A 19,686-nucleotide genomic window follows, 5' to 3' on the forward strand; every position below is an offset into this window, starting at 1 on the left:
CTTTTTTTTAAAGAAGTTTGTTTTGCTCTATAAGGCCACATTTATTTGATCAAAAATACTGTAAAAACAGTAATATTGTAAAACAATATAACAGTTTTCTATTTTAATATATCTTAATATGCAATTTATTCCTGTGATGGAAAAGCTTATTTTCACTCCAGTCTCACATGATCCTACAGAAAACATTCTAAAAACATTATCTTTCAAAAAAAAAAACTAAACTTATTATTATTATTATTATTATTATTATTATTATTATTATTATTATTATCATCATCATCAATTGTTAAAAACAGTGGCTTTCAAAATCTTTGTGGAAACTGTGATACTTTTTTCAGGATTCTTTGATGAACAGAAAGTTTAAAACAACAAGCATTTATTTGAAACAAAAATATTTTGTAACATTATGAATGTCTTTACTGTTACTTTTGTTCAATTTTAATGTGCCCTGACTGAATAAAACAATTAATTTTAAAATAAAAATTGTACTGATCCCAAACTTTTGAACGGCAGTGTGTTTCCATATATCCATACTGTATCAACTATGGAAGCCGTTTTCGTCACTGAATAAAAAAAGGTAATTGTATAACAAGATATTGCGACTTTTTCCCTCAAAATTGCAAGGTATAAACTTTTAGGAGTTCATATATTGCAATTCCAATTCCAACTTTAAAACACATAATTGCAAGTTATAAAGTCAAACATTGTGAATTGTAAAGTCAGAATTGCGAGATATAAACTCACAATTCTGAGTTTTTTTTCCTCACAATTGCGAGTTCATATCTCGCAATTCTGACTTTTTTTCTCAGAATTGTGAGTCATAAAGTCAGAATTGCGTGATACAAACTCGGAATCCCGAGAAAAAAAAGTCTTAACTCAATTTTAACATTATAACTCGCAATTGTGTTTATATCACACAATTCTGACTTTATAACTAGATTGTAGAAACTTAATATTCTGTAAAGTTGCTTTGCAACGATTTGTATCGTAAAAAGTGCTATACAAATAAACTTGAATTGAAATTATATCTCACAATTGCAAGTTCATATCTCGCAATTCTGATAAAAAAAAAAAGTCAGAATTGTGAGATAAAAAGATGTGAAAACAATTATCTTGTTTTATTTTTTATTTAGTGGTGGAAACGGGCTTCCATAATCAGCACATTTACCTTTAAACAGTGTTTGGGTCCCAAACTCTTTTTTTTTTTAAAGGACAGGTAAGCAAATGGAACAATGCTTTAAAAAAAAAAAAAAAAGTGAACAACCTGCACTACTAGTCAAAAGTTTGGACACATCTACTCATTTTTTTATTATCACTATTATCCATTTTAGAAAACTAGTGAAGTCATGAAAACTAGAAAATAATGCAAACTGAAGTATGTAAAAAGTTCATAATTCAAAATGGTCTTACATTAGAGCTTCTTTGTCTAGATTCCAGCTCTGGACATTCAGCAACTTCACGGTTTTTGAACAGTATTGAAGTTTACATGTATACTGGAAAATTGCTGGTTGCTTCACTATCTGGTCTGACACATCCATTAAGAAGAAAAAGAAAATTCATTAAGATTTTAATTTTCAAGAGTTTCTTAAGTAGGCACAATGTATATTTGTCTACAAATTTCAAGCATTTAAGCAGAAGACATCAGATCAAAAGGTTTTTAAGATCATGAAAAACAAACTCAGTGTCCAAACTTTTGACTGGTAATTCATCTCTAAAGAGCAGAAAAGTGGTTTCCATCAAAACACATTCACACAAACACAGCAAATGGTCTAAAAAGGTTGTTAACACACACACACACACATGCGCACAATCTGTCCAGCAGAGAGTTCTTGTCTGAAATTGATAATGCTGTATTTTAAAACAGAATGGTCATATGTTTACCCACGAGACCTAATAAAAGAAAAAGTACATAAACACCCAGGAGATAAGAGCTTCATAAAGAGATATTAGATATTAGTCCTGTTAAAATGACATTGCATTTGGCCTGGTCACATAAATCACAAGCCAAATCAACTCAGACGTACTGAGGTCCTGAGACCGACGCTCACACATTCAGATCTTTTCGGTGTTAAGTTGAGGGGTCTTCTCAGTAGAAAACTCAGCTACAGGCTGATAGAAATGTGAAAGCTGAAAGTTTACAGAAGAAACAAAAAACCTCCAGAACCAGATTCAGATTGTTTGCTTTCCATATACGTCAACCATTTAATGACGTGAGCACAACGAACGGTGCGTTTACTGTGCAGCCACTTCCTGGCTGATGAATCGGCGCAGGCGTTCCAGGTACTGGCTGTAGAGCTCGATGTCATTGTGCCCAGCTCCTTCCACCCACAAAGGCTCCACGGCCTTTGGGCAGCGCTCAAACAAGGCCAGACCATGAGAGAAATCAATGACTTCATCCTCTGTCCCGTGGATGATCAGCACTGGAGATGTGATTTTAGACACCTTCTCAATGCTGAGAGAGCAGAAGACACAACAAAGAGCCATTAAAGAAACAGTCCACAAAATTCTGCCACTATTTATTCTCCCTAATGTTGTTCAAAACCTGTATGATTTTCTGTGGACCTTAAAAGGACATTTGGGAGAACATACTGGTCTTTTCCAGGGAAATTGTACTCACAGGGATTTGGCGCTTGCAGCCTTCAAGGTGGTCACAACATAAACATTAAAGTAGTTTATATCAGTCTAAGCATTATATTCTGAAATCATAGAGTAGTTTTGGGTAAGGAACAGACCAGTAGATTTATCAAAATTTGTTCTTTTACACTATTGTAGTACTAAAAGTTCGGTGTCCTTAAGACTTGTTAATGTTTCTGAAAGAAGTCTTATTTGATCAAAAATTCAAATACAAGTTAAAAATAATATTGTGAAATTTTAAAAAACTGTCACATGATCCTTCTGAAATCATTCTAATATGCTGATATTATGCTCATGAAACGTTTCTTATTATTATCAATGTTGAAAAAAAAAACGGTTGTGTTGCTTAATATTTTTGTAAAAACTGCCACATATATATTTTTCAAGATTTTTGGAAAGTTTAAAATACCAGCATTTATTTAAAATCGAAATCTTTTGTAACAATATGAATGTTTTACTGTCTATTTTAATCAATTTAATGTATAGTTTCTGTATTTAACATCAATTTCTAAAAGTCTTACCTAGTACAAACAAACTTCTAAACAGCAGTGTATTTCACAGAAAACAATTCATACATGAACAGAACAACATGAGCATGAATCAATGATGACAAAATCGTCTTTTTTTTTTTTTTTTTTTTTTTTGCTTTACCCCTTTAGTTAATAAAGCAGTTATAAAATATTTTATTTACCAAATCAGTATAAATAAATCTGGAAGATGCCATAACTGTACTATCCTGCTGTCAAAAAGCTAGTATCTTCATCGACTGCCATTCAAAATTAGACTATTCTGATTAAATATGTTGCAAGCAGTGCTAATAAAGCACAAATATTTCATATTATAGTAGATGCTTTACCACTGCTGAATTTCAGAGATAAAGAGAATGTTATTTTTCCCTCTTCATGAATATGATAAATGGAAACTTATGGCTGAATAGATGAGCCATATTTGAAGACTTTGTAAAATAAACTGCACATCAGCTGAGTTCAATATTAATGCATGACCTTGAGTGGCCTATTGTTATAATATATCCTAATATTCTAAACAACGGTGTTAACATCTTTGTCATGTGAAAAAATATGTTTTTCAGTGTTCACTGACTTTGGGAAGGCGTCAAAGCAGTACGTCTTCTTGGTGTCGGGGAACGCCACCCTCATTCCTGAGGTGAGGGGTGAGTGAAGTACCACGGCAGCACACTCATAACGGGACGCCAGGTCCACGGTGGGCACGGTACCAATGCTCTGCCCGTAAAGAATTATATACACATGACACAACACATAACTGATAAAAAACACAAAACACAACAAAAACAAAATCACACACCAATACAACTGCATGCTTTCTAGTCTCCATACTCTCAAATCTCTGGATTCTGACATACCTTGAGCGCAAAGCGTGCCATGCAGCATCTATGTCTGCATACAGATTCTTCTCTGAGGGTTTCCCTGTACTGACCCCATAACCAGAGTAATCATAAGAGAAGATGTTGCAGTTGATACGAGTGCCCAGACCGATGTAGAAGCTGCTCATCTGACCAAGATCCACAGCGTTACCGTGAGAAAAGAGCACAGTGTACCTGCAGTTCACAATACAGGAATGGATTTAGAGGACTGGCTTTAAAATGGATTGTGAGATTGTTTGCATATCAGAACATTGCAAAATAATAGCATTTCTTGATTAAAGGGACAGATTAAAGGGAATACTGGCTCCTGCGTCAGCAGCATCACACACATGCATCGTGGTACTCTCGTGAATGCATGGCAGAGACTGACACGGAAGAGAAGAAATTGTTTTTTAAAAAAAAATTTTTGTTTTCTTTGCGCACAAAAGTATTCTTGTAGCTTCATAAAATTAAAGTTGAACCACTGATGTCACATTGACTATTTTAACAATGTGCTTACTACCTTTCTGTGCCTTGAATGTGGTGGTTGCATTGATGTCTATGGAGGGTCAGAAAGCTCTCAGATTTCATCAAAAACATCCTAATTTGTGTTCTGAAGATGAACAAAGGTCTTAAGGGTTTGGAACAGCATGAGGGTAAGTAATTAATGACAATTTTCATTTTTGGGTGAACTAACCCTTTAAGACGAAGAAATATAACAATATAAAGCTGAGATCTATACAAATTCAGAACTTAAAGAGTTACATCTATACATTTACCAGTACTTATTTTGTACAAGCATACACTCTTATACTTTTAAGTCTGTACATTTTTCTGCAGTTTTTCATCTTGCATTATAAAGTGCAGTATCGGGTTCCAGAAGTAAAAATCCCATTAATTTTCTCCAAAGGGGAAGTGATTTTGAACAATAATGTATAAACCTTTAAATACAGACCTTACTGTAAGCTATAAGATAATCAATAATGGTAAATATTGAAGTTATTTAATCGTATATCAACTTATGTAATTATAATAATTCCTATAGATAAGATATTATGATAGATATTATAGATAGATATAATATGTATACACACACACTTAAGGCCTTTATGTATAATGCACTATAAATGTATTCATAATGTGTTGTAATGCATTATAATATTTGAAGCTTTGTTTGTCGTGTGTTATAATGTATTATAACCATGGTTACAATTATTCATGAGATCATACAATGCATTATACAGTGCATTACAAGGCATAATTCATGCATTAAAACTACTTCTATAAAGCATTATATGTAAAGGCTTTAAGTAAAGTGTGACCAAAATAGTTTTGAAATGATCCCAATGATAGTGTTGTTATCATTATAGTTGTGGTGTGAACTTTATCTATATCATTATAGTTATCATTCCTGGTATGAATGGGCCTCTACAGACTTGGGCGAGAAGACTAACACTAAAGAATGCTTTACATTAACATCTTAAGCTGATCCTTCCTCACCTTGCGGATGGGGAACAGCGGATGTACATGCATCCCACTCTGTTGCCACGGCTGGAGTGAGTGAGGAAAACCTCGGTTCCGTCCAGCTCCCTCTGGGAGTACTGGAACTCTGCTCGCTCAGAGAGGCGCAACTTCCATCGACCTTCTCCACTCCTGTCACCAAAACCACCACCACCACCACCTCCTCCTTCTCCTCCTCCGCCGCCGCCCAAACGGGAGCGCAAACCTGAAGCTCCAAGGTTAGAGGTCACAGGTGAGGTGGACTCCAGGTCTGGCAGAAGAGTGTAGGTGGGTTCTGGGGGCAGGAAGGCCAGCTTCGCTGCAATCCGACTCGGACAAGGCGGGCAACAGAACAAACCACACAAGTCGCTGATGGATAAGCCGTTCATTTTCTTCTGCTGGAAATTAGAGATCCTGTGAAAGATTGCACGGGTTTAATTATCATATTTCAATTCATTCTCATAAGCCAATGCCAACAAAGCAATCCAGCCAAGTGAGAATGTCATTTAATGTTAAGGAGGGCTGACATTTAGATTAAAGGGAAATGTTGATTTGGTCATTCCAAGACAGCGCGATTAACCTTTAGAGACATTTTAACAGGGCACAGAAATTAAAGCTGCATTCGGCTCCGTCACTACAGCACTGCTGTCAGGAGAGCTGCCCATATAATCACAAAACTAAAAATCACACATCACATCTCAACATTTAACTCAATCACACATTAACTCAGAAAACAATTATCTATGCCAATGGTTTTGCATATGCATTAAAAATATTAATTTAAAAACAAAATATATACTGTATATCCACCAGTGATCTCAGACTGACACCTGGACCCCAGTGCATGAAGGCAAAAATATAATTTCCATGGAAACATGAAACTAAATAAATTAAATTAAATAAGAAATATGAGTAACATACATTTAAATGCTAGATAGCTAGATAGATGTGCATTAGTTGCACTGTATGGTACAATGCAATAAATATTAAATAATATCAAATTCAAAATATACACACAGCATTTGTACAATATACGAAAACACATTCACTGCACAAGTGTATTTTAAATTGCATATCACATGCATCCACATGATTTAGAAACTAGACATCATTATTAATTTCTAAACAGTTAGCACTAGCATGATTTTTGGCCAAATAAATCAAAGACGTCACTTACCAAAAAGGGTATAGTAATACAAAACGGGCTTTGGCTACCTGCAGATACAGTAAACGCTAACAGTTTGATCCGTATTGATTGGAAACAGGCAGTAGGATGTCAAACATCTTGCTGATTGTTGCAGGAATCAGCCCGGCATTAGCAGCAAACACTGATGTTTTCATCTGTCGGGCAAAAAACGAAGGCAGCGCCGGATGTGCAGCATTTCACAATAAAAGCCCGTTAACCGGAAACGTTTGCTATGAAAAATACAACTCACTTCAAAGATAAACATATTTAAAAAGCGTAATTTAATTACTAATGCGTAAAAATATAACACATAATAAAACTAATTAAAAATTATTATTAAATACTTATTTAACGACATTTGCTTTATTGGCAAATGTTTAGATTAATGTATATGATCTTGTAATCACACATAAAATAGTTTATTATATTATAAGTTTTTACTTCCTTATCTACTATACATCTCTGTACTGTTACAGATACTGCATTATACATAACTTTATAACCAGACGTGAAATACAATCAGAATGGCTTTACTCACTTGCACTTAAGTGAATTATTCTCTAATTTTTATTTCCAAGATAGAATTGAACTGTTTGTTTATCAAACACTACATTTGTTAAAATACTCAGATTGTCAAATTTAGTCACAACATATCTCTGTATTAATGTGAGATGAAGATTAAATAATTAATTTCAGTCTAAGACTTTGTTTTAATAGGACCCATTCAGTGTAACTTCAGATGTGACAGAAATAAATATAAGATCATCCACCAATAGAAAAGTCTATTTTTTTACATTAATATAGAGATTTATTTATATAGCTGCATTATAACCAGGTTTAAATTTTACTTATTTATATGACAGTTCGATTTAGATATGTTTAAATATAATGTATATTCACAATGTGCAAATTATTTTATAATGGGGCTTTTCCCATGATACTATGTGCACTCATATTCATCTTGAGCAGCAAATGTTATAATGTGACAAATGTGTATTTAGATGCATTTCTGTAATGTGGTTTACTGGGCTATTAATTACTGATATTTCCCACAAATGTTGTTGGTTGAGCTTTAATAAGGTTGATTCTGGACCCACAGAGTCCTTGAATTACATTTTATCAGCATTGTGCCCTTGAGTAAAACTCTACCAGCAACAAGTATGTGTTAAAAAAATAATAAAAAATCTATTAAATTCAAAGTAAAATTGCCTGTGCCGGCTAGTGTAAAAATATACATTTCTCTGATGACAATATATTTAAATTATCATACATTTATTCAGAAATATATTAAAATACATCTGGAAATATATATATATATATATATATATATATATATATATATATATATATATATAGAGCATATATTAAAAGCATCCTACAGTACAATCCACAGATCATGTTACTTACAAATGTACTGATGTGTAATACATGTAGGCCTACATTATTATAAAATTCATTAACGTCAAAGCTTAACTGCAAACATTATCATCAGGGACTAACAGACTGTCCTTTGACTATCCCATCAGCCTATCCAGTGAGTTCCTGATGCCATGCTGTCCTGTGTTTTTATCAGATAACTGACAGTATATCATGAGGAGAGATGTCAGAGAGATGGTTGCTTCAGGCTCTTCCACATGAAGAGAAACATAAGAGTAATGATGATTGATCTAATGTGCCTTATGGATTTAAGATGAGATTTAGATTGAATAGATTGATTTTGTTATTTCCCTAATTGTGATGTATAAATGTATGTATATGTATATAACATATGGAGCTGATCTTGGTTGACTTTTATTGTTACTGCCTTACCTCTGGACAAAAGCCAGTAGTTTTGATTGATATGTAACAGAGATTAATAACGTACAGCCAGTAGATATAATCAGAGTAAGAGAGGCTGTCTGTTAACTAGATTAGACATTCCTGGACATTCACTGGAGCCAAATAAACAGCATATGAGATAGATGCTGAATATTAAACATGTATATTTCTTTTATTGATACAAAAGGGGAAATGTTTCCTGAAAAGAGTTTAAAAAACTTTGTAAACCTAAGCGCTCTATGATAAATTAAAAAAAAAAAACTATTTTTTTCTCTAAACAGGTTCCTTGTTCTTTCTATTCTAAAAGAAACAAAAACAGATTTTGTGAACAAAGAAAAGTATTCATTCCAAATTGGAATCAAACATTAGTTTCACCTTATAGAGTTCTGTAACAGTGTTGCATAACTGAATTTCTGATATATCGATATAATTTAGATCTATAATTGCTTTAAAGGCTGATTTAATCACGCCATGGCCTGTTTTTCATCAGATGTGGATTCGATGAGATCTGTCTGTCTTTGTTTTGGGATAAATGGGTGATATGAAGGTTTATTTGTTTGGTTTATTTGAGCATATTGTCTGCTTGTGTTCAATACATTTTTTGGGGCAATAACAGAATAAAGTTTTAAATAAAACTTTAAGCCAAGTTGTAACAGAGAGGCCCACTCTCCCCTAAAGGCCTATAGAAAATAATAAAAAATAATACAACGAATTGCATAAATAACTGTTATCTAATAATTCAGCTAGACTAATTATAAGAGGGGTTGGTTTTAGTGAAATAACTGGAATGTTGTCAGTTAATGAAGGTGTTTTCAGTGTAAAGTGTGCGGGTAAAACTTCAGTACCCATGATGCACCGCGACCCTATTGGAATTGAGGAAAGACGCATCCAGGACATCGACTCATAACTCGCCACTCTCCTTCGCGTTCACTAGTTCATGCCAATTTTTGCTTCTCGACGGATTAGCTTGGCACACAATTCAAGCGTAGACTTTCTTTGTGAACATTCAGACATCTGAATTTACTTATTTAACGAAAACCTCCCTTCAGAGAGGATTAGTGTTGAGTCGAAGTGGATTTTCACGGCTAGCCTTCAGCTACGGAAAAAAACAACAAACCCCGAGCGCGATTATTTATTATTCTGACAGACAAAACTCTGCGTATGAACAACCAAACAACCTGTTTTACTTTCATGGACGACGAAAAAAACACTTATAATGCTTTATAGCTAAAGCACTTTTTATTTGATCGAAAATAATCTCTTTTTTTGAGGACATTGTCATTTCCTCGCTAAGCTAGCAACTCTAGACAAAGAAAGAAAAGCAGCTTTCATTGCCTCATCACATCTTGTCAACTTTTCGCCCCTTTTGAGGAACAAAGCCCACTTTTTGAGTCTAGTTGGGTAGAATTAAAGCAGAAATGGCCCAGCAGAGCAGTGCTCAGGTCGCCAGCTCACAGAAAGCTTTGATGCTGGAGATGAAGTCTCTTCAGGAGGAACCAGTGGAGGGTTTCAAGATCACTTTAGTGGATGAAGCGGATCTCTACAACTGGGAAGTGGCGATTTTCGGACCCCCAAACACTCACTATGAAGGGGGGTATTTCAAGGTAAGGACTGAAAGGGGTAAATGTGTGTTATTTTTAGGAACAGATGGCTATGGTCTATATATAGAACTGGAACCAGCTCTAGATAGCTGCATCTCGTTCTGTGCCACACTGTGTCTGTTTTCTATAGAGGAATTTTGAAATAATTAAGGGTTTTGATTGATTTAAGGTGTAATTATGATCTGAAGTCTTGTGTTTTCCATCAGATGTCGGTTTGATGAGATTCTGGGATCTTTGTTGAGGATAATGGAGCATTTGTTTGGTTTCTTTGTTCCTGGTTGATTCATTGTGATTCTGATGGATGGAGGGTGAGCTGATTTACATGGCTTTGTACGAAGAATATTTTTAATATTACAATCAAATGTAATCTTATTTGATCTCATAGTATTAATACACTTTAAGCTCGCTGTAAGCTCATTACTGATTTGAATGATTACATTTATACTCATTTTTGACTTAGTCATAAATTCTAAAATAATTTATGCGTAAGTGTTTGTGATAATTTCCAATTCTACTAAATGCAGGCATCTGTCAAAACCAATTACACTTTTGAAAATGTCACAATCATGACCTTCCATACACTTATTAGGGACCATTTATTTGGTATTAGTTGTTGACATCACGTTTGACCTGTTTTATTGTTATTATGATAATTATAAAAATAGAATAATGACAATAAAGGATGATTGTAAGGAGGTCTCACCCCATTCCATCAGAGCAGATAAACCTGTTCCTTCACACCAGTCCGAATGGTTTATAATTAATGGCCTTAATAATGTCCATGTACGCTGGTGTGTCAGGATGTGAGTTTGTGGTGAAACCTGATTAATGTCAGAACTGAACTCTCGAGCCTAGCGAAGCCCGAAGGCATGGTACTCGTACCGTAAATGCTCACTGCTTGAGGATAAATCAGTGGAGAGTGTATTTGCATGACAGAGACTTGCTTCTTTGTTTGAAAGGGGAAATTATTCACACACACTGTCTGTTCGCAGGAACAACAATGTTAAGGCCCTCTTGAGTATTCTCCTGGCACATTTTCAAGATCTCGTAGTCAGCCAAGAACCTGAAACCAGTCGTGCCCAACTTATCAGGAATGGTTACTTACTTGCTTTGTTTCAAAGGCTGATTCACTCAGATATGAATATTATGTCATTTCCTTACCCTCATATGGTTGTAATCTTTACGACTGACATTTTTCCTTGGAACACAAAATGAGAAGTGCTGATGGATGCTGTTGTGTCACCAAAACCACCATAGAAGTCATCCGTATGACTACTGTCCAAAAGTTTAATTAGTAAGATTTTTTTCTTAAAGAAATTAATGCTTATATTCAGCAGGGATGCATTACATTAGTGACAGTAAAGACATTTATATTCAGAGATTACCATTTCAAATAAATGCTATTCTTTTGAACTTTATATTCATTAAATAATTAAAAATAATAATCATTATTATAGTTTTGACATTGATAATAATAAGAAAAATTAAAAAGAGTGCCAAATCAGAATGATTTCCAAAGGGTTGTTTGACACTGAAATTTGGAGTAATGATACTAAAAATTAAACTTTGCGTGACAAGAATAAATTACATTTTTAAATAAATGAAAGTAGTAAACAGGTATTATAATAATTCAATTGTAATAATATTTCACAATATTACTGTTTTTACTGTATTTTTTGTTTAAATAAATGCAGCCTTGAAAGAGAAAAGTCTTTTTTCAAAAACATTTTAAAAAATCTTACCAAACCCAAACTTTGAACCTTATTGTATGTGCTGTACTTCAGGTCTTCAGAAACCATACAATGGCTTTGAATTTGTTTTTGATTAAAAATCCGTTCCTCTGCTGTAGTTCTCGAATCTCATTGTCTCTTATAAATATAATCATTCCATTTGGCATCACTGATCTCAGGCCTGGCGTCACACGTTTTTACTTACTGTATTTGAATATAAGCAAATGACATGTGCGTGCTACGCTGGAAACAAGCAATTTCAGTGACTAAAGACTTTTTTGATCCGTTCCTTACACAAAAGGTATCATATGGTTTGGTGACTACAAAGAAACCAAAAAAAAAAAAAAAACATTCAGGTTTTTGAATAACATTAGGCTGAGTAAAGTACCCAAACCTGGTTAATATAGTGATTTTATTTAGTATAGTTTAAATGCATGTCACAGTATGTCCACTTTCAATAGTAGCAGTCTAAAATATTTCAAGGGCAGACTTGAAAATAATTAGGTCTGTATTGAATTGAGATGGAGGGCATATCTCTTGCGTAACGGCTGTTTAACCTAGTTGTTTTTGTGCCAAAAAATGATTCGTCCCACTTCCTGGTTCTCCAGCTCATGTCCATTTGTGTTTTCTCTCAGATTTTCCCTCCTGTCCATCTGCACTGTTCTCCTGCCATGTTATGCGTCTCCAATCCTATTAAGAGCAGCTGTCCTCCGCTCACCCTGAGATAGAATCCTCCAAAGCGGCTGTATATAAGAAATCTCTCTGTGCCGTGACGGCCGACAACACTGTGATGTTGATTGTTTTGAACTTGAATGTCTAGATTGTCAAGCAGCAATGTTTTTTTGGTGAAGTGGGAGAATCGGAAGATTTTTTTTTAAGAAAGTTTTTAACAGGGTAAAACGCTTTCACACTAGAGCGGACCCAAGTCTATTTTAATTTAAGAGTTGGTTGTTGTGAGAGCAGTTTTCCAGTATGGTTTGCCTTAGGAAAATGTGGGCTGTGTAAAATGTAATAAATGTAGGAATGACCCTCATTTTGATGTTATGCATTTCTCATGGTTGCATGTCTCTAAATAAATTGCTTTCAGAAAGCAGCTGGCATTTTTCACATCTCTTGTGCTACATCTGTTGCAGACAAACACAAGTACAATGTGAAAAGAGACCAGTGGGTGAGGGGGTTGAAATCGAACTTTAATTCAGACCAAACAATGAAACAAGTGTGAAAACAGCCTTATTGGCAGCTGAAAGCTTTATCGGTTTAGCCGTAATACTTAATTAAAAAACATGCAGGGTTCAGAGTGTCTTTTGATAGTCCTGACCATCGTTTTTTTTCTTGTTCTGCAGGCTCGCATCAAGTTCCCAATTGATTACCCCTATTCCCCACCCACGTTCAGATTCCTCACCAAGATGTGGCACCCCAACATCTATGAGGTAAGAGGATTGTTTCAGCCCTCGTGGTGTGTACTGTGGCATGTGGCTTATCTGTTGTTCTGGACTTCCTCATTTCCTTCTCAGTTAAGCCCTGTGTTAATGCACCAGGTAAACACAAACCTTTTTATGATGGCTAGTGCCACTGAAAAGATATGAAAAGCAATGCATTTTATGAGTTCTTGATATGATTGAATATAAATAGCTGCACTGTGTCAAATGAGAAGTAAGCCAAGCACATTATTTGAACTCTTAAAAATGAGGAAGAGCTGTAAATCTCATTACCAGGGACAGACTGGTGTGGTTCACCTGCAGTTCAGGCCTGTTTGTGACCTGAAAAACATTAGGTCATGTGGTGCGTTTGAAATTCTAAGCAGAACGAAGGCGAAAGCCACTGCACAGATCTATTTTCTTACCCTACTGCTTTTTTGTGTTCAGTGAACTCCTGGGTGGACTGTCTGATAATCAAAAAGGATTAAAACCGTCATAAATTTGGCTCCAACAATCATGCATTATATTCTGTTGCGTGTGTGTGTGTGTGTGTGTGAAGAACAGACTGAAAATTAACTAATTTAAAAACATTGAAAGCACTAATATTGCTCATTTAGTTATGTTTTTTATTTGACATTATAATATTAAGAAATATCTTAATATATAAACAGTCTGATGTTGTGTATTAAATTCAAACTTGCATTCTTTTCAGTCTGGTATTTTAATTAATATTGTTCTCAGTGTTGGTCTGTAAGGTCTATATTTGGTATTAGATTATTATATTTGGCACACACTTTCTTTTCCCGAAAGATGGCATGTGCATTTTTAGTATGTGCAAAACTGTAAAAAGTAATTAAATAAAAAAGCACTCCTCTCAAAAGTTTCAGTAAGTTTTGAAAATGTATATCACATGTAATATGTGTGGTGTGCTGGAGACAGTGTATCATGACGCTTGTAGTGTAGTGTAGATAGCTTTGTTGATTTATAATGTGCAATATGTGTACCGATATAAATTTAGTATAATGGTATGTTGTTTGTTTGCATGTTGCCGTGCACTGTAACAGCTTGCAACATTAATATTGAATTCAAGTGATGTACATTCACAGATGTGCATATTTTTTAACTGTCTTTAAATATCACACGTTAATGTATAAAGACACAACGTTTTTAGTGTTATCTGTATACTATTATAGTATTTATTAATGTTTTGAATTAGCCGTTATTTTTATATTTTCCGTTTTCATTTTGATTTTAGTTTCTTTTTAACTATTTAAAAGTATTTATGTGTTTTAGTAATTTTAGTATTTCACCTTAGTTATTTTATTTCAGATGATTGCCAAGGCAAATTTCATGTTGTTTTTCATCTATTATTTATAATATAATATTATTTATAATTTGTTATAAATAATCTTGTTTGGGTTTTTTTGGGGTTTTTTTTTTTTTTTTGGAGTTCACCAAGTTACAGATAAAAAGGCAGTAATCAAGTAAGATGAAGTGTGTTTTATTTACAGAACATTTAACTGGTGCTTTGGTTTTTGGATTATTATTAAAAAGAGCATTACTACATGGTAATGTATTTATCTAAAAAAACTTTTGGTTTGAATTTACAGGAAGTACAACTATAGTATATTGAGATATATAGATAGATATACAATTAGCATGATATAGCATTACTCTGATTTAAGTTTGTAGTCAAACCACCTAACCCATGCACCAGTATATTTCCTCAAATTGGATATATATGCATAACATGCACAGAGTTTTTCATCGTTCTGCAGAAAGCGTCCTTCAGTTTTGACAGGCTGTTTCTCCTTATCTCTCTTTCACACGTCTCGCTCTGACTCGAGTACTCACAGCAGTGGTGTGGAGGCGAGGGGTTCTCTCAGATGCTTGTTTTGCTTCATGAAAGGATTACGATCATGTGATTGATGAATCTCTTTGTGCTTTCACAGAACGGGGACGTGTGTATCTCCATTCTGCATCCTCCAGTAGATGATCCACAGAGCGGAGAGCTTCCCTCAGAGAGGTGGAACCCCACACAGAACGTCAGGTATGAAGTAATCTCTAACAGCCAGACCTTTTTGATTATCAGCATATAGTCTAGTCCACTTTGCAGCTTATTCAGACCACTTTCCACAGAGAAATGGTTGGTTTTTAAATACGTTTCACCTCAGGGATACATAGGCAATAGCTCTTTAGCAGTCGTTTTCGCAAAGAGTGATCACGTATTTTTCCACTAACAGAATTATATGAAGAGTGACCAGGCTGGTTTTGTGCTCAGGAGTTTCCTGTTGCTTGTTGTCCTTTATGGAAAGCATCTCAGTGGAGATCTGTGTATTTGTGTGTTTCCTCCCCCGAGTCTGATCTGTGTTCTAGTTAGTCTGGTATCATGTTTCACTGGGCTTTGTGTTTTGGTGGAAAAGCTAGTGTCTTCCAGGAAGCTCCTGTTATTCATTTGTGTTGTTGAAGAACACCTGTCACTGCACAGAGAGAGAGATGGGCATATTTTGACCCCAGACCTGCTCAGATGTTCCTTTTAATGAATTATTATTCTGAGTGTAAAGCAAATGTGTAAAAATCTGGTACTATATGTCAGAATAGATCTGTGCAGTAAGACTTGAAAACTAATACATCTGCCAGATGTTTTTGTAATGTGTCACTTTGTTCTTAAAAGAACTTGCTTTGTTGCAACAACCTCAAAATATTGTAGATTGCACTTTTTGTGTAATTATGTTTAATATTTCATGTTTTTATATTAGTATCTGTAAGTCAATGTGATTTTAAATGTTTTTTTGTTAGTGGTCTTTATGTCTAGATAATTTTTTCGAGCTAGTTTTAATTTTACAGTAAACTGTTTGTATGTACATGGTAAAAAAAAGCTATTCTATCCTGATCATGTTTTGTTTTTTAGAACCTGCTATGGTATGTGTAGAACCAGCTATTTTATTTCTGGTTTTGACCTATTAATAACTAAAATAATTATATCACATGAATATTCAAATTAATTGTATATCATAACACTAAATGATAATTATAGCACGATTAATATAATAATAATAATAATAATAATAATAATAATAATAATGATCGTTGTTGTTGCTGTTATTTTTAATTATACAAGTTTCACTTTAAATTGTTGGAAATGTATTTTGTACTTTGTCGTTTATTTATTATTATTTATAGTTAAAAAACATTTTTCTTACTTGCCAATCAGTGACTATGAGAATGATTATGCAAACAGTACTTCAAAATAAGGTACTTTCTAAGTGGACACTGTTGTTTTCTTGCCAAACTGGTCACTGAAAAATACTGTACACTCCTACTGGAAATGTGAGTGCATCGGTGTAGCTGTAAGCAATAGATAAAGACTGATCCTCTTGTGTAAAATCTCTTGGAATCTTAAGGAAAATGCAACACAAAGCAGCTTTGAAGCTGATGAGCTTTAAGGTAATGGCATTATAACATCGAGTGTCTGTTTGTGTGTTTCAGAACTATACTGTTGAGTGTCATCTCTCTACTGAACGAACCCAACACGTTTTCTCCAGCCAACGTGGACGCCTCCGTCATGTACCGCAAATGGAGAGACAGCAAAGGAAAAGACCGGGAATATGCAGAAATCATTAGGTAATATTAATGAATGTGCAGAAATACGGAATATGACTCCTTTAAGAGTTCGGCTGTGCTTAATGTTTATTTGTTTAATGCTGGTTACGTTTTCATGGCTCTATCAGAAGGCCTGGTGAAAAGCAACAGCTAATGGAAAGATTTTGATTCATTTTCTGGATCAGCGGTGCCCTCCTGTGGTTGAATGAGTCACTGAAACACGCGTGACTGTTCATCTCCTCTTGGCAATCTCTGTTGCATGTTGCAATTCATGTTTTCAACCATCCGAGTTTCCAAATTTGACTTGCATCTGATTTCATCCTTTGCCTCCTTCAGGACATCAGTTGTTTATTTCTGAGCCTTGGCTTCTTAAAACCTCAGGGCAATAATTCATATGAAGAACTAATATAACATAAAATGTCAATATGTCCCACTGCCTGAGACAGATGGGTCTTATGGAAGCTACATGGTTAATATTATCAGCTGTGTAAATCTGCATTATGAGCAAAGTTAATGTCTTTGGGCCCGATCTGTGGCATGACATGGATTACCACAAGCTGTAATGGCAGTAAAAGCAAATGGAAAACATGTTTACCTTAATGTATTTACAATTGAAGTCTAGCCTGAAGATTTGAAAGCGCAAATGTGAAATTAAATATTCCTTCAAATCCATTGCATGTGTTTGTGTGTCTTACAGAAAACAGGTTCTGGCCACTAAAGCTGAGGCAGAACGAGACGGAGTAAAAGTTCCCACCACCCTGGCGGAGTATTGCGTTCGCACACGCGCCCCTGCACTAGACGAGGGGTCCGACCTGTTATACGACGATTACTATGATGATGAGGACTTGGAGGATGAGGATGGCGAGGACTGTTGCTATGACGAGGATGACTCAGGAAACGAGGAATCATGACAACATTACCATCTTCACTCTCGTCTTCATCAGCATCACCCCGAAAGAGGAAACGTTAAGGCATGCGCCCTGCATTTACACTCACCCAGATGGCCATTTCTGTTTCCTTAAAGGACTGAAATGAGATTTCTTTTTGTTTTTTAAAATAAGAATCATGTTGTTTTCCCTCCGTGTCATAATTGTGCTGGCCTTCCAGTCTGCTCTTTTATTATTTCTTTGCTTTGTGCTTTCAGATAGCTCTGTGAAAGTTACTTCAAAAAGGACAAAAAAAAAAAAAAAAAACGAGCCTGACTGAATTAAGGAGTGATTCTTTGAATAAGGCTTTGTGCTGAATTACGCTGATTATGTCACTGATATTTAGAATTTTCTTAGTGACCCACGCTCACTTTTTTGGCCTTCAAGCACATCTGAGCAGCCCAGCAATAAAACGCTATGACTTTTGGGGCACGGTTTAAGTTCCACCTTCATTTGAGTAGTAATTACATTAAAGGGATAGTTCACCCAAAAAATTAAAATTCTGTCATCATTTACTCACCCTTCTGTCATTCCAAACCTGTATGACTGACTTTGTTCTTTGAAACATAAGATGTTTTGAGAAATGGAAGTCATTTGTCACCAAAACTGTTTGGTTACCAACATTCTTCAAAATATAGGTTGAGTAAATGACAGAATTTTCATTTTCGGGTGAATTATATCTTTAAGAAGCCCTAAGGATGATATTAAAATAATTTTGAAATGTAAAAATGCAAACATTGAAAAAAATTTAAAAAAAGACAACTGCTGAGGCCTAAATCCTACAATGTGCTTAAAATCTGCGTTATTTAACTGATAGTGTCACTTTAATTATTGAAATTATGTATTTCTTTGTTCCAAGATATTGGAGCTTCTCAGAAAATCAATATAGTCAGACTTAATCGGGTAGGTTGGCGAGTGGATGTTATCTTTTCTGTTAAGCTGAGTTTATTTTAATATTTTTTTTAAGTAATGCTGATATTCCTGTGTTGTCCTAAGTCAATCTTATTTAATCACTGAAGCATTTGTTGTTTTATTTGGGATGCAGGGTGACTTTCTGGACTATTGAATGATTTTTTTTTTGCACAGTTTCTTTTGCATTATAGCTCCATGAATTGAAAGCATGTCCTATGTTGTAATATCATGATTGAAACTTTCCTTTTACGCTGCCTGGATTCTGGTGAGTGCTAGCGTCCGTCTCTGATTTGAATTTGATCTCATACCGTCTGACTCAGGATCAACCAATCTGGAAAAAGAAAAAACCTACCAACAACAAAAGTACTTTTTTCACACCTGCAAGTCATCCATCTGTTCCATTTTATTTTGAGGACAATTTACAACCGTATCCCAAGAGGCTGAAATGCACACAAGGAGCTGATTTGTCATTTTATTGACCTGTATGTATTTTTACGGTTTGTTGGCCTATTTAAAACTGAATAAAGATCTTTATTAGAATACTTCTCATTTCTGTCTTTTTTTTTTTTTTTAAATACCTAACGACACTGAAAAAATTGGTGTACCACTTGAAACAATTTTCACTCAGAAATTGTTAGTTATTTTTCACAAATAATTACTAAGAAGCAGCAGGTTACACACTAAATGTGAAATTTTCAAGTTGACTGAAATTGTATTTTCACGTAAAATGTACTTCAATAAGCTTTGTTTTATTTAAACTTCATTAAAAAAAATCATTAAAATCTAACTGAAGGAAGGAAATGCAGTTGGTCTTACTGACAAAACTTTCTTTCGCATAACTCTTCTCAGGGGTTTCAATTAAATAATTAAAGTAGAGAAGACAAAATAATTTAATTTGAAATATTTGAGTTAATTTTAAATTCTCACTTTTTTCCTCATCACAGACTTTAGTATCTTGGCAGAACTGAGTACAGTGC

General features: G+C 34.6%; 2 protein-coding genes across 2 annotated transcripts; one reads left to right on the top strand and one right to left on the bottom strand.

Annotated features, from left to right (window-relative positions):
- Nucleotides 1-1,241: 1,241 nt before the first annotated feature.
- LOC109072230 (alpha/beta hydrolase domain-containing protein 17A-like) lies at nucleotides 1,242-6,915 on the bottom strand. Its single transcript, XM_042711915.1, has 5 exons — nucleotides 6,693-6,915; nucleotides 5,516-5,929; nucleotides 4,016-4,210; nucleotides 3,736-3,915; nucleotides 1,242-2,452 (listed from the first exon to the last, which is right to left on the bottom strand). Exons 2-5 carry the CDS (start codon nucleotides 5,902-5,904, stop codon nucleotides 2,233-2,235), a joined length of 984 nt encoding a protein of 327 aa, XP_042567849.1. The 5' UTR covers nucleotides 5,905-5,929; nucleotides 6,693-6,915; the 3' UTR covers nucleotides 1,242-2,232.
- A 2,463-nt stretch (nucleotides 6,916-9,378) lies between these two features.
- Nucleotides 9,379-19,251, top strand: LOC109072253 (ubiquitin-conjugating enzyme E2 R2-like). The gene is made up of 5 exons (XM_019088515.2): nucleotides 9,379-10,123; nucleotides 13,194-13,280; nucleotides 15,221-15,318; nucleotides 16,758-16,892; nucleotides 17,569-19,251. The coding sequence occupies exons 1-5, from the start codon at nucleotides 9,938-9,940 to the stop codon at nucleotides 17,780-17,782; spliced, it is 720 nt and encodes a 239-aa protein (XP_018944060.1). The 5' UTR covers nucleotides 9,379-9,937; the 3' UTR covers nucleotides 17,783-19,251.
- The last annotated feature ends 435 nt before the right edge of the window (nucleotides 19,252-19,686 follow it).

The sequence above is a fragment of the Cyprinus carpio genome, chromosome A2 (assembly GCF_018340385.1).
Source record: "Cyprinus carpio isolate SPL01 chromosome A2, ASM1834038v1, whole genome shotgun sequence".
Lineage (NCBI taxonomy): Eukaryota > Metazoa > Chordata > Actinopteri > Cypriniformes > Cyprinidae > Cyprinus > Cyprinus carpio.